Raw genomic sequence first — 15,766 nt, 5'->3', positions numbered from 1 at the left:
TTACTCCCTTCTTGGCTATTAGTCTAGGGAAGGGGAAGGTAATAATTATCAAGCACAACTCTCATAATAACCTTATGACCTAGGGATTACTTGTTCTACTTTAAGACAAAGAAAAAAGTTAAAAAACTGGATTGCTGGCTCAGAAAAGCAAGTAATCTGAACTGCTGCTACCACTTTTAATTTCTGCTGCTCTCAGTCCTCCACTTTTCTCCTTCTAACACTTTTCCACAATTACTTTTATAGGAAAGTTAGTCCATCGTAGATATCACCACTAAATTATGGACCTTCTCCTGTCATTTGGTGAACTAATCAAAACACACCTTGGATACTCAGCTCATCTTGGCTATTTTTGTAGCACTTTCATTCATTCTACCTTTTTTAAGTTGTGAGATTTTGAAAATTTAAGACATCTCATTTACAACATACTAAGGGGACTTCCCTTGTGGTCCAGTGGTTAAGACCATGGCAAGGGGTGAGAGTTCGACCCCTGGTCGAGGAATTAAGATCCCACATGCTCTGGGCAGGACAAAAGAATTTTTTTTAATTTAAAAAATTAAAAAATAAAGCAAGATAAGAATTGTAAATTAAAATTAATGATACCTTTTCACACAGAATATAGCAACTTATGATATATTTGTAAATATGCTACATTTATAACACTATTTTAAATATTGACTGCTACAATCAAACAAGGAATCTCAAAAGTATTATAAGTATCATAAAAATGGTATTACTGGATCTTCATAATACGACAGTAGGATAAATGTTAAAAATCGCAAAAAAGGAGAAAGGAAGTAAGACTGCTAGTGAGTGTATGTGGTTTCATGAAGGGCAAAAGTACACTACAAACATGACACTTGTCTCTAAAAAATGTTAAGTGCACACACAGATAAAACAAATAGAAGAAAATTTAAATAAACGTCGGTTCTAGGGGGCTAAGCAGTAGACATTCTGAACATTATATTATTCTTTCAACTCTTTTGAATTTTGAAAATTGCTGCAGTTAAAAGTTGGAAAAAGAAAAGGCTTTAAAGATAAGAGTGCACTTCAGCCATATTATGAAGTGACGGAAGCCAAATGAAAGCACTAAGAAATAAAGATGAAAGAGTAAAATTTAGTGTGGAAACATGTCAGAAGCAGGAAAGATGACTTCAAAAGAAGTAATAAATAGGGGGAAATACTAAAATTTGCAATGTATATGAAAACTGAAGAACGCTTACAACGACAAATCCTGAAAAACCATGAGAAATTCATTCAATCAACACATTTATTCAAAGCCCATAGTCCTGTACGAGACACTGTGAATGCTATAATAATATAAAACACATGAATGCTTTGCCTTTTAAAGAATTTATAATCCAGGTAGGGGAGAGAGGGCATTCATTGAAGGAAGTCAAAGAAAAAAATGACAAAGCTATTTATGTGTTCTGGGGGGTAGCTACTGGGAGTTAGTTTTCTAAATCTATGGGATTTAGTTAGTTTTTTTTTTTTTTTATTAAAATGGCAATCGTTATAAGAGAGCAGTATTTGATTAACTTTAAGGTCATTTTCCATTCTAAACATCTTTATTTCGCATCCATACGTTAATTAAGTGCATCTCCATCTGGAAATTTGCCTTAGAGACCGCCAACTCCAAAATCTGACACGACTCTGAAGAGTCTTAAGGTTACTTTCTTCAACATTCCCACTTTCAGACTGTCCCAAGATGAGTTATTACACGCATGAAAAGTTGTGACAACATAAAAAAGGTAGAGAGTAATCCTAAAGCAAGACTGTAAATCCTAAAGCAAGACACAGACAAAACAAGACTGATTACATCACCCCAAGAAATCTTTTATGAAAATATTTTTATAGAGTTCTATCGTCTCCCTTCTAAATCCTTCTCCTCCCAAACGTACAATTTTATTTCTAGTCCCCATCTGCCCATTCCACTTCTGACCCCAACTTTGGTTACAACTACACCCTACTTTATGGCTTCAAGGCACACCTTGCTGTAGGACCGCATTTCCTATTTCCTTGTTCCTTTGTTTTGATTCTCCTTTTACAACTGCCATCACATATGTTCCATCCTACACCTACTATTGTTTTTCAAGGTAGAGAGAAATCTCAGTGAAGAAATTTGACTTTGGGGACTTCCCTGGTGATCCAGTGGTTAAGAATCTGCCTACCAATGCAGGTGACACAGGTTCGATCCCTGGTCCAGGAAGATTCCACATGCCATGGAGCAACGAAGCCTGTGTGCCACAATTACTGAGCCCGCTTCGCCCTAGAGCCTGTGCTCCTCAACAAGAGAAGCCGTGGCAATGAGACGTCCATTCACCGAAATTTATAGAGAGTAGGTCCTGCTCACCACACTAGAGGAAGCCTGAACGCAGCAATGAAGACTCAGCACAGCTAAAAACAAAAAAGTCACTTTGTACAATGATCAATGTAAGTGACTAGTCACAAAAAGATCTGAGATACCAAGGTGTGTGTGCACACCCACTAAGTTGTGTTTGACTCTTTGTGACCCCATGGACCATAGCCCGCCAGGCTCCTCTGTCCATAGGATTTCCCAGGCAAGAATACTGGAGTGGGGTGCCATTTCCTTTTCCAGAGGATCTTCCTGACCCAGGCATCGAACTCCTGTCTCTTGCATCTCCTGCATCGGCAGGCTGGTTCTTTACCAGCTGAGCCAATGAGGAAAGCCAAGGTACAGCCATAGGAAAGAAAAACTATGGAAGCTTCAACTACTTTAATACTGGAGAAGTCCATAGTAGGAAAATGTCTGAAGAAGGAAAACCTTAACTCAGATGTAATTTAAAAATCCCAACAGATGTGCTGGAACTCACAAATTCTGAGTTACCTCACCAACAGGGCCCAGAAGCTGTTCTCCTAGATTCTAAGGTTCTTCCTCCACTCCATCAAAAAATAAAATTTCAACTTCAGACTGTATGAAAGGAAGGAACAGACATAAAATGTGACTGGTTAAAAACTGATTACGTAGGTAAACAGCTTTTTGTTGTAAGAGTAGCAACTGTGCAAGTCCAGGATTACAAGCAGCTGGGCATCTGCAGGGTGGGGCTGCGGAAGAGGTACCTGCTGGGCGGCAGACCCAGCAGGATTCCAACCTGAAGAGCCCAGGCTGCGGACTCACACACTCCTGGAGCCGCACCTTCGATTCGTACCGACCAGAGGGAATTTCGGAGAAGGCAATGGCACCCCACTCCAGTACTCTTGCCTGGAAAATCCCATGGACGGAGGAGCCTGGTAGGCTGCAGTCCATGGGGTCGCTAGGAGTCGGACACGACTGAGCGACTTCACTTTCACTTTTCACTTTCATGTATTGGAGAAGGAAATGGCAACCCACTCCAGTATTCTTGCCTGGAGAATCCCAGGGACAGCGGAGCCTGATGGGCTTCCATCTATGGGGTCACACAGAGTCGGACACAACTGAAGCAACTTAGCAGTAGCAAAGGGCACTGCATCCTACCCAGCCTTCAGGGTCCCCATCTAAACACCACAGGATTGTTTTGAGGATCAACTAAGGTTAATATATACCTGGTATACACAAAGTATACAAACTGCAGTCTCTATCACTGTTATTAGCAAAGGGCACTAAATAGGAATGAGAAGTGAGAGTAAGAAGAACAGAGAAAAATACATTCACAGATTTCTTACAAAGCTTTTCATAGATACTTAGTTACTTTTCATGGCAACCGAGAATGGCCTCATAGAGCGCAGATACACGGGGAGCTACAATTAACTACAGTACAACACTAAGAGGACATGGTGAGAGTAAACTGCAAGGGAGAGTCAGAGTAGGGGTTTCCAGAACTGGGCTCTGAGGATGACAGAGGGCAGACCAGTTTCTAGAACTTATGTGGGTCTGCATGTGCAGCACATGGCTGCAGTTTTGTTTCAGATGTTCAAGAACACACCTCTTGCAGGGCTTCCTTCTGTGGAGAGCCAGAGACAGTAGGACCGTTATTTTATCTACATCAGTCATGCTTGCTTTCCTAATCCTAGCTCTCACATCCACTATAATGAACCACAACTTTAAAATAATTTTATGCAAAAAAAAAAAAAGAGTTTCCCTGGTGGCTCAGACAGTAAAGAATCTGCCTGCAATGCAGGAGACACGGGTTTGATCCCTGGGTTGGAAAGATCCCCTGGAGAAGGGAATGGCTATCCACTCTAGTATTCTTGCCTGGAGAATTCCATGGACAAAATAGCCTGGCGGGCTACAGTCCATAGGGTCGCAAAGAGTTGGACACGACTGATGTGACTGAGCATGCACACACATGTGTAAATAATATTTTTTCTTTAAATATTTCAAAGTCTTCAAATTGTCTCTATGGTCAAGTTGAAACAAGTAAATGAATGTTCATTCTTGTATCTATTCAGAGCAACATTTAAAACTGTTTTCTTAATTTTGACTAATTCTATAATAAAATGCAACTGCTACCAAAATCGGAGAAGGCAATGGCACCCCACTCCAGTACTCTTGCCTGGAGAATCCCAGGGATGGTGGAGCCTGGTGGGCTGCCGTCTATGGGATCACACAGAGTCGGACATGACTGAAGCGACTTAGCAGCAGCTACCAAAATAACAGACACAGAATTTATTAAAAGCTTCTAAAAATAACTACCAAGAAAGGAAATTTAAAAGTGAGATTCTGATTTTTTTTTATTAAAAAAGTTGTTAAACTAATTCAATTTAAACTTTTTTCTTAACCACTAGGGGGTACATCTGGTCATTTCCCCTTACTAGACAGGAAAGAAAAACTTAATCTTTCATCTAAAACAGGAAAGAAAATCTTAATCTTTCATCTAAGAAAATGATCTATAAATCAAACAGTAAAAAAAGCGGCAGACGTTTTCTAGTGTTTATTCATGTTCACAAGGCATTAAATAATTGCTTGAAAGTTAAAAGCAGCAATGGTGAACTGCTCACTAATCTTCAGCTATTAGCCATTAGAATGCCACTCAGTACACTTAAGACTCAGTCTAAAGCTAACTGCACATTTTACCCTGTGAAGATCTATTCACCCTTGACCAGGGCTTATTCTGCTTATTGCAGTCAATACATTATGCCCTAAGTTTAAGAAAATAAAATGCTAGAGGAAAGGAATACCATGGTTTAATTCTTTAATACTGTGGCTTCAAAAACTAACAACATAAGGGAAAAAAATTAAGAGAAACATCAATAGCAGCAAAAGTAATGTAGCACTGAAAAAATGTTTTGGGTACCATGACAAAGCTATTAAATTTATAAATAAAAACTACAAAATACTGCAGAGACAGAGGGCATCATTTAGCTCATGACAGGCTTCCCAGGTGGCGCTAGTGGTAAAGAACCCGCCTACCAATGCAGGAGACAGAGATGCAGGTTTGATTCCTGGGTCAGGAAGATCCCCTGGAGGAGGGCGTGGCAACCCACTCCAGTATGCTTGCCAGGAGAATCCCAAGGACAGAGTCCATGGGGTCAATAAGAGTAGGACACGTCTGAAGCAACTTAGTATGCATACAGGCACTGTAAATCAAATCTATCTTTCTTGGAAAAAACCTGGTGATATTAAATAGAGCTATACAATTGTTTCTTGCCTTTGACCAAGTAATTTGTGAATACACAAGTAATTCCTGCTAAGAACATCCTAGCAATGTTATTTATAGTAGAGAAAAATCGAGACCAATCTAAATGCCCTGTAAGCAAGAAATAAACCACAGTATACTAACACAATGAAATACTATATATTCAATAAAAATTGCATGAAAACGTGCATTATGTTGAGCTCAAATGTGTATGTAATGATAGCAAGCTAAAAAAAAAAATCACACACACACATAAAAGGCCACAGAACACAGTCACACTATTTATAAAGGTAAATGAAGATCATAAATCAGAAGCTAGAAGAATATGAATAGGATTAGATGTTCACTGGATTCCTGATTCTATGCCAGTAAATTGAACATGAAATAATTTTGAGAGGAGAAAGTAACCGAATCCTCAGGGTTCTTTTGACTGTCTCTCAATATACATAGTGAGCTAGATACAGGACACTGACTTCACACGATATGTAAAGACTATACTCCATAAATTACACTTATGCTGAAGATAAACTTGACTCATCCCTACATCTTTGAATATTGTATAATACTACAACAATGATAAATACTGTACTTTCCCTCTAGTGAAGGCAAAATATTCTACAAAGGGAATATATACTAAGCAGTGTGTATTGGCTCAGCCGGTAAAGAATCTGTCTGCAATGCAGGAGACCCAGGTTAGATCCCTGGGTCAGGAAGATCCCCTGGAGAAGAAAACGGCAATCCACTCCAGCATTCTTGCCTGGGAAATCCCATGGGCAGAGAAGCCTGGTGGACTACAGTCCATGGGGTCACCAAAGAGTTGGGACACAATTTAGTGACTAAACCACCACCACCATATAACAGGTAAATATGATAATCTCTATTTTATAGATGGAAAAACTGATGGAAACGGTTATCAATGACCTGCCCAGTTCATCCAACTCCTGATTTCCTAACCTAAAAGCATCTTCTGGAAATAATTATTCCCATTTCACAATTTCAGTGTCAATGTTAAAAATAAGTTCCTTCCATTTTTCTGACAGTGTACAGAAGACTGTCTTCCTTAACAAACATGGATGAGAAAAAATTATTAATTCCCTGATTGATGTAATGAAAGTTTAGACTGTTTATTGTTTTTCTGAGAGGCAAAGAGAAGAAATGTTAAAGTATACTTTAAATTCCCTACACCAATTAGTCAAATTCTAGGGAAAAACTGCTAAAAGTACATCTTTGCACTGGTCTGAGATTTGCTGCCACTGACCAGGATGTGAATGCAGCTGGCCACAGAGAAGAAATCCAAACATCTCAGAAATCAAACATGATCTGTCTTGCCTGTTTTATCACTACATCTGTGAGAATGAAAAAGCCAAAAGGACTCCCTGAAATTAATCAAGAGTTTACTATTTTAAAAGTTTAAAAAGTAGCTACCTAAAGGACCTGTTGAGGAAACAAAATTACTTAACCGGAAGAACACCTGTAAATTTCGCTCATACTCATGTTTGAAGTCCATCTCTAATGTCACTTCCTCTTGCAGCTTTCCCTGAAGAAGACTCCAATCCACAGATGTTTCCTCGTTTGTGTTTTAGAGAATTTTGGACATACACCTCTTATTAACATCACATTCTGATAATCTGTCATAAGCTTATGACCTTTGAGTTTCCTAGGAGACAGGAATATTTTTGTCTCTAACGTAGTAGTTATACATACAATACACAATTGCTGTTAAGTTTAAAGACTAAACACTAAGTTTTAACGGCTGGTTACTAAAATATTTAATGGAAAAACCAGTGTGCTCGTGGGACTAGCTCTCTCTTCCACTTGGAAGCACTATTTTTTTTTTTTTTCAGTCAGAACTCTGAGTGAAAGCGCCTTGCATTGCAAGGTACCAGAGTTACAGGACTGAAGCGCTGTTAACCTGTGTGAAACTTAAAGATCTTAAGACGTTTTTAGAGATCCAATTTTTTAAACAGAAACTGTAAAATGCCATGAAAAATTTAACAGCTTCTTTAGTGCCCTAAAATAAGCTCAAAATTCACAACTATAGTAAAGCTAGTAGTAATAAAATTAACACCAGCTTAAAAAATTCAAACTTAGTAAATAAACCTATTTATAGATTGTAAAAGTCTGCTGAACGACTATTTGAATTGTTAAAATTATTAACGGTTTCAAAGACTTTTCTCGCGCCCCATAGGGTAAGTTTTAGCCATCTAAAATAATTGCGTAGGTATACTATCCTGCCCTATGCCGAATAACCCCAAAGCAGATTACTTATGTCTCTTTTACAAAGTAGTTAAACTGAAAGCCTTGGGTTTAAGGTCGTTAGATCACAAAGTTTTCAAGGTCTGCCCTAGGAAGACGTCGCCTTCTCCAGTCGCCTGCTCCTTTTAAGTGTTCAAAACCGTCTTAGAGAAACCGATCAGTGGGATCTTATATATATATATATATATATTTTTTTTTTTGCATACTAAGTCGGACACGACTGAGCGACTTCACTTTGCATACTAAAAACTTTCGTTTTTTTTTTTTCTTTTACACTTAAAAGGTTAAGACATGAACGGTCTCAGCCATCACAGCAACTCTTTATTAAATGCAATTCACGCGGTTCTGGGCATAAAAATCCCACAAATAAGGAACCGACTCCTAATCGTGAGGTTAAAAATACAACCCCCTACCTCCAAGTCCTAGAAAGCACAAGTCCTCATAACCGACCAGAGTTCCAAAAAACTAGAAAATTTAGGAAACCATGAGATGAAAAAGTTCCTGCAAGACCTGGCGGGGGCCCCTTCCTTGGCGCCGTGGAGCGAACATCTCACCCGTGGAGCGCTCGCCGACCCGCACGCAGCTCACCGCCGCGCGCAGCACACCGTCCCCGGTTCATATACACACACACCTGCTCGCTCGACCTGGCCCCGCCGGAACTCAGGCGCGCCGAGGCCCGCCGGGTCCTCCACAACCTACCCCCGCTCACCGAGGCCGTCCCGGAGCCGCCTCCGACCTACGGCCCAGCGCTTCTGAGGGGGGGACACCGACCGCAACCCCCGCCCCACGGCGGCTACGCCCCCTTCCCCTCGGACCCCGGCTCCCCTCAGGGCAGGGTGAGGGGGGTGTTGTCCGCCGGGCCGCGCCCACCTTGCACTCGTCGCTCTTTTTCTCGTCCTCGCAGAAGTTGACGGGCGCCAGACCGGGCAGGTAGAAAGCGGCGCCCCGACGCGGGCCCGGGGCCGCCCCCAGCAGGAGCAGCGACAGGAGCAACCACCACCGAGGGGGACACGGCGCCGGCAGCCTCGCGCTCATGACGGCTGTCTCGGGGAAAGGGCGGCCAAGCCGCGGGGCGGAAGAGAGGGAAGGAGGGACGGGGGGGAGGCTCGGAGACGACGACCAGGCCGCCCGAGCTGAGGGAGGCCGGCCCGCGACGGAGAGTTCCGGTGGCGCTAGGAGACGCCGCGGGTTCCGCAACAGACACCGACCCGGACCTCGATGGCGCATGCGTAGGGCCGCCCGCACATGCTCCGTGCGAGCGGCCGCTAGCGCCCCGAGGAGTTTCCGGGAGGGAGCGGCGAGGAAATCCACTTTCCAGGTTTTCGGCGGGCCGGCTGGGGCGGTTGCTAAGAGCGAGGTTCCAGCGCCCGCATTCCGATTCCAAATTCCGATCTGGATCCCCCTTGGGGCGTCGGGGAGGGTGTCTCTCTTGCCCAGCGCCCCAGGCTTGCTGCCTTGCCCCATTTTCCAACTGTTTTCCTCACCTCAGTGCCTGAGGCGCACCAACCCCCATTACGGACTTGTAGTATTATACAAAGTACTTGCTGTTAAAGGCTGAGTTGGCGGAGGGAAGGAGAAGTCTGGGAGACGGTTAGGTGCAGGATGAGGAAGAAAAGGGGGGAGAAACCAGCCCCCAATCTTCAAGTAGCTACTCAGAGGTGTTGGCAGGGTCCGGTTCCCAGCATTGGATGCAGTGGCTCCTTGCGTGGGACAGTTTGTTTGTTTTTTGCATAGTGTTTGCATAGACTAAATAAGACTCCCTTTAAGGGTGAGTGGAAATGAGGTGGGGAGGAAAATGGGACTAGGCAAGTAGGGGAAGATACGGTTGACATTTCTTCACAAAGGAAGACATGGGCATACTCTAGAGCCCAGTGAGAAATGTAGTTCATGCCAAATAGAAATCTGGTAGTTCATGCAAAATAGAAATCTGGTATGATCATACTTGAGCAAACGTCTGTCACTTTTCCTATTGAAGCGACGCGCTGCCTGTGCTAGTGTGTGCACGACGTACTTGTGTGTGTTTGTGTGGTACATTGTTCCAGGAGAAACTTGCTTTTGGTGACAAAACACACAACATGGAAGTTTTAAGTTTTATTCAGGGACCTTACTGAGGAACATAGCATAGAAAACCCCCTGTCAGTTCTGAAGAACCCGATCTCAAGAGGTAAGGGAGGAGACAGGATGTATCTGAGTTTTTTGGCTGGAACAAAATAGGCCAATATCAAAAGGTTACTGCTAATCACAAAGAACAGACGTCTCAAGTTAAACATTTTAGTGCTTTTGTATGTATGAGCGGATGCAAGCATTTGAGTTCAGTGAAATGATTCCTTAGATATGCATCTTAACTACCCAGAGCCAGGCACCAAAGCACAGAATATTCTTGTTTTTCCCCCATCCTGAATTCCCCTCAGGGTGCACTGTTGTTGGGTGACTGCAGTAGCAAATGGCTTGATCCTTGCAGAACTGGAAGTATGGGCCACAGTTTTTGTTTACAAAGTCCATTCCTCTGATGTTTAACTTTCAATCAAACCTGCAGAAGAAGGCATCAATTTAGACCACATAGCAAGGAATTATAACCCAGACGTACCCCCAGCTCAGAATTCAAGAATGGGCAAGTTTGCTAAGAGGATAATTCAGAAAAGTGTAGAGCCCCATGCAATCCTATCTAAATTCTTGTGAGTATCTGCATGTTTCCCCCCTGGAAATTTTGTAACATTTATTAAATTTTCAAAGGAATCTATAACCCAGCAAAAGGCTAAGAACCACGGATCTATATTCTGTGGGGATAACCGGAACAATGGAAGAATTATTGCTTGCAGAGGCAGTAGTGCACACTAAGAATTGCAGCTTTGGGACACTACTATCCAGTTACATACACCTTGAGCAAATGAGTTTATCAAGTTCCAGGTAATAGGGAGAACTGGGAAGTAGAAAAGGTTGTCCATCTTCTTTAGATCGTTGAGAAGATTAAGGGAGGATGGGAGAAAGGGCCGGAATGTACCTTAAGCGCAGGGCAGAGGAAAGAGGAAAGGGAGCCATTTTTATAAGGAAAGCTGGGGTTGGGGGGGTGTGAGTAGGAGGCTGAGGGGGCCTGAGCCATGGGATCCTGTCTAGGTCACTTCTCCCTTGAGCAAATCAATTAACATATTTGTTGAACTTATTTGGGCTGGTGAAAAGACTTCCATTACTTGAAGTCATAGAGATTTCCAATATAATAAGAGGAAGCAAATGTTCTCTACATTTAGAAAGGGGCAGAAAAATGAACATTTCTTGTCCACTATCTTCTGTTAATCCGGTGCCACTAAATACTTGATCTTCACTATCTCACTGGCCCCATCCCAACCTTTTCCCTCTTTTTTGCACATCAGCTGCTTCTCAAGCCCCAAACCTAGAAGATAACCTAAATTTCTTCTTCCCTCACTCACTCACCACATAACAGTCCTTCAACAAGTTGTGTTCGCTGGGCCGCTGAAGTACACTAAATCCTTTCGATATTTTCCAAATCCACAGCTACACTCTAGTCCAAGCCAAAATCTTAGTTATCTCGGACTAGCACTTCCTGCCATAGCCTCTCAGCGTCCACTCTTGACAACAGCGACCTCATAAAATCTTTAAATCACTCAATTCCACTCTTCTGCTTAACCCTGACACTCCAAAACACTTATCGCTACCTGGCATTAACGTGGACTGCCTCACCCCACCCCCACCCCTCACCCCCATTAGCTCTACACCCCAGGAGCCTGCAGTAGCGTCTGGCACACGAATGAGGAGCTAGTAACGGGAGAACACTACTGGAACTGGTACCGGCCAGACCACATCAATTCTAGATCTGAACTGACAGTCACAAACTTTCAACCGCCTGATGCGATCAGCCAACTCACTGGAAAAGACCCTGCTGCTGGGAAAGAGTGAAGCCAGGAGGACAAGGGAACGACAGAGGATGAAGTGGTTGGGTGGCATCACCGATTCAATGGACATGAGTTTGAGCAAGCTCGGGGAGATGGTGGAGGACAGGGAAGACTGGCGCGCTGCAGTCCATGGGATAGCAAAAAGTCTGGACACGATTTGAGCGACTGAAAAACAACACTTTCAGCGCTGACATAAACCTGACGTTTTCCAGACGCGTTTATCCTCCTCCATTCACAGAGGAAAGAAAGGGGACCGGCTGACGGCTCGCAGTCAAATGGCTACTGGAGACCCAGCCCGCAGCAGCGGGGGTGTCTAAGGCGTGTCTTCTTGCTTCCCAGTTCACACCACCTCCTCTATCCGCCGAGCTCAGCATCAGCAAAAACCCGGAAAAGGGAAGCCTGCCTCTATAACAATGGTCTCCGGGCTCCAGACCAATCTGGCCCGCCCACTGCGCGGATTGCGCGTGCGCACGCCCAACAGCCTGCCGCACCTCGCCAGCTCCTACCCGGGCGACCTCGTCCCCGCTTCCGCCTTCACAGTTCAGACACGTCACCCCGCGAGGCCTGGCCTGGTGGGCGCGGCCGGGGCGGGGCGCGGCCGCGGGGCGGAGCTCATTCCTCACTTCCGCATCCGGTCTGGCCGGGCTTCTCTCGGTTACCTAGCGCAGGTGCGCCTGCCAGGTACGGTGGGACTAGCGTGGGAAAATCGACCCGCTCGTCACCCAGGCCGCAAAGCGGAGTCCCTTCCTTGTGGGCGCTTGCTCTCTAGCCGCTGCCACGCAGAAAGGCTGAGTGGGGAATTCTTGATCAGAAATTGCTGATAAGAAATGAAGTTTTCCTTGCATCCTTCCCTGGACTTTGACCCTCCCCTTCCTCCCAAGACTACTAATATTTCTGACTCGGCTGTAACACTTAGGATTTTTCTCCTTTGCTCTGCTACAGGAAGCTTTTGCCGACTCGGATGTAAGGCTGTTTGACAGCCTGGAGTTTGGTTCTTCCACTTTTTTTTTGGCAAAGTTATTTGGATAGTATGTTTTTCTACATTTCCCACGGCTTCTATGTCTACTCGCAAATGAAATATAGGATCTTAGTTAAATTTTAGTTTCAGATGAACAATGAGTAATTTTTAAGTCTGTGTACATCCCAAGTATTCTATGGGACTTGTGTATGTTGTATCTGGCAGCCTTACTTCCGTGTCACGTTGCAGGAGAGGCAGTTGTGCCCTGCTTGTTATGTGCCTGTAGAAATTTTTTATAAGATAAAAATCACCTCATTGCCATTCCGTTTCTGATACAAAATTGTGATAAGGACAAAAAGTCACCCATTGTCCTCTTCCCTCCCAGTCTGAACACTGCAACTTGGAAATAAAATCGACCTTGAGGCTGTAAACACAACTCATGGTAGTTCAGAGCCAAGATATCTGAAGTTTTAAGATGAAAAGTGGTTCCCAGGACAACATAACTTGATCTGCAGGCTAAAAGTAGGCATTGTACCAGAAGAAGAATTATTTGGCCGGCAGAACCTGGAAGAATGAAAGCCGCAGAGGCAAACACTAAAGTATAAAGACTCCACATCTGAAGTGGTTGTATGTCTGTGATGTAAATGGAGATATCCTAATCACATATAGCCAGTTCGACTTGGTCTGAATTTATGTCCCAACCAAATTTCTGCTTACAACGTAGCTTGTCGTGTAGTTTGCTTACAGAGAGAAAATGTTTGCTGGATTCACATAGCTGGTCTTCTCTGGAATTACCGTTGTTAACTTTATTGAGGTATAATTTTTTACATACAGTTCACTCACTTTAAGTATACAAATTAATGAGTTTTAGCAAATTTATCGAGTTAGGCCATCATTACCGTAATACAGGTTTAGAACATCATCCCAAACAAGACCTTTAACATTTAATCCCTCTTTCCACACACAGCTTCAGGGACCACTAATCTACTTTTAGTCTATAAATGTGCCTTTTCTGACTCCTCTGGGTTTTTTTTAAATTATTAATTAATCATTTCATTTAGCCAGCAGTTTCGGTGTCCATGGCTAATGTAATTTCACCCTAGAGGTAAGTCTGTTTTTAGTGTCCTGACAAGTAAATAGTCTCAGGCTGTTGGATTATTCCACTTGGGGAATCTAGTGTCAATGCCCTCCAACCAAAGACCACCAGGAGGAACACACCAGGGCTTACATCTGTCACCATTGAGTTTAGTGCTTGATACAGTGAAGGAAGATACACAACATGGGGTTTCTCTGTAAGAGGGTGTTAGAAAGGGACTAATCTTAGGATTCGGGGCTTGCACTGGATGGTTTGGGGGAGTGTTTAAAGAAGCGGAGCTTTGCTCTGGGTTGGATGCTGCCAGGAAGCAGGAGAAATTCTTAAGATTGGTTATCTTAAGTCTTATCTAGAAGGAGGGCAGACTAGACTGAGGCTAAAGCTATACAGTTGGTAAAGAAACAGCAAGCACTATTCTCAGCCTGAGCAGGGGGATGTCTGGTCATTTTGTGGTTTGGACAATGTTCAGGGTTTTGCTGTTGTTTAAACATAATTACAACAGGCCCCTGTTTTGTCCTGATCATGGCCAGAGTGGCCTAGCTGATGTCCATGTTCTCTGAAATCATTTATACTCAACAGAGCCTAGCTGTGATTACCAGCCCAGTTCCTCCTATCAGGGGCTGTTTTTTGTTTTTTCACCAAGATAACGCCATCTTGTCTGGATAAACTACTGCTCATTCATTCCTTTGTGTCACCAAACATATTTGCCTTTTCCCTGAAACTTCTGCAAAAAATATTGGGTTGCTCAGGTATACTTCAACCCTCAAATTCAGATTGTGGTAATTTTTATGGATTTTTAAATAGTTCACCTTGGTCTCATAAGTGAGGTAGTGAACAATGTTAGTATTCTATTGGTTTGTTTTATTTCATGACCCTATATCTTTTATTTATTTATTTGGCTTTGCCAAGTCTTAGTTGCAGCATGTGGGATCTTGTTCCCTAACCAGGGGTTGAACCCAAGCCGCTGCAGTGGGAGAGCAGAGCCTTAGCCACCAGACCACCAGGGAAGTCCCATCTGGACTTTTAAATGCAGTTTAGCAATATTTGCTGTGCGTATAACCAACAGAATGTTCATATCCAGGATACAAGGACTTTTGTTAACTGTTACAAAAGATAACTAAGTAGAAAAAGGGGCAAGAGATAGAACAGATACATCAGAAGAATAGCCAATGGTTAACAAAAATGAAAACATGTTCAACTTCATTCATCATGAGGAAATTGCATATTAAAATTTCAATGAGATACAGTTACATACACAGAAGAAGAGCTAAAATTTAAAAACTAACAATAGCAAGTATTGACAGGGCTGTGGAACAACTGAAAGGCTCATCCACTGCCAGTGGGTATGTAAATTGGTGGAAAATTATTTTGCACACATTTTTATAACCCAGAAATTTCACTCCTAGATCTAAACGCCTATTTACATTCACCAAAAGATATGTTCACCAAGATAGAATTCTAATGTCCAATCTACAGCAGAATGGAATAACACCTTGTAGTATATAGTTCTACTATTGAATACTATACAGCAATGAAGACAAATCACTGTTAAAGACAACAATGTGTATTCATCCCACAAACATGTTAAGTGAAAGAAGCACGATGAGAACATTTGTATGATTCCATTTATCTAAAGTTCAAAAACAGGCAAAACTAACCTATGATGTTCAAAATCAGGGTAGTGACGACCTTTTGGGGGCTATAAAAAGGTAGTGATTGGGACTTCCCTGGTGGTCCAGTGGTTTAAGACTTGGAGCGGCTTCCACTGCAGGGGATGAGGGTTCAATCCCTGGTGGGGGAGCTGAGATCCAGCATGCCATATGAAGGGCAAGTGGTGGGACTGCTGCCGTGCTGGTAACATTCTATAGCTTAATCTGGGTGTTGGCTACCTGGGTGCATTTTGTAATAGTTCATCAAGCTGTACACTTATGATCTGTGCACTTTCCTATATGTATGTATGTCATACAGTACTTGTATT

General features: G+C 43.0%; 1 protein-coding gene and 1 long non-coding RNA gene across 3 annotated transcripts in view; both read right to left on the bottom strand.

Moving 5' to 3' along the window:
- TM9SF2 (transmembrane 9 superfamily member 2) overlaps window positions 1-8,984 on the bottom strand; it is a 48,327-nt gene extending 39,343 nt beyond the window's left edge. Inside the window, exon 1 of one of the 2 annotated variants that reach the window (XM_081548933.1) lies at window positions 8,700-8,984. In XM_081548933.1, the coding sequence (XP_081405059.1) occupies window positions 8,700-8,864 (165 nt within the window). In that variant the 5' untranslated portion in view covers window positions 8,865-8,984. Of the gene's footprint in view, window positions 1-7,044; window positions 7,155-8,699 lie in introns of those variants that run through there. The other variant, XM_081548934.1, reaches the window with a different exon arrangement.
- Window positions 8,985-9,907: 923 nt separating this feature from the next.
- Window positions 9,908-12,203, bottom strand: LOC145529156 (uncharacterized). The gene is made up of 2 exons (XR_014070975.1): window positions 11,936-12,203; window positions 9,908-10,359 (listed from the first exon to the last, which is right to left on the bottom strand). It is a non-coding gene; the product is annotated as an uncharacterized LOC145529156 (long non-coding RNA).
- Between the last annotated feature and the right edge of the window lie 3,563 nt (window positions 12,204-15,766).

The sequence above is a fragment of the Giraffa tippelskirchi genome, chromosome 12, assembly GCF_054371585.1.
Source record: "Giraffa tippelskirchi isolate mGirTip1 chromosome 12, T2T-mGirTip1v1.2.pri, whole genome shotgun sequence".
Classification (NCBI taxonomy): Eukaryota; Metazoa; Chordata; class Mammalia; order Artiodactyla; family Giraffidae; genus Giraffa; species Giraffa tippelskirchi.
This window is presented reverse-complemented; position numbering and strand designations above follow the sequence as displayed.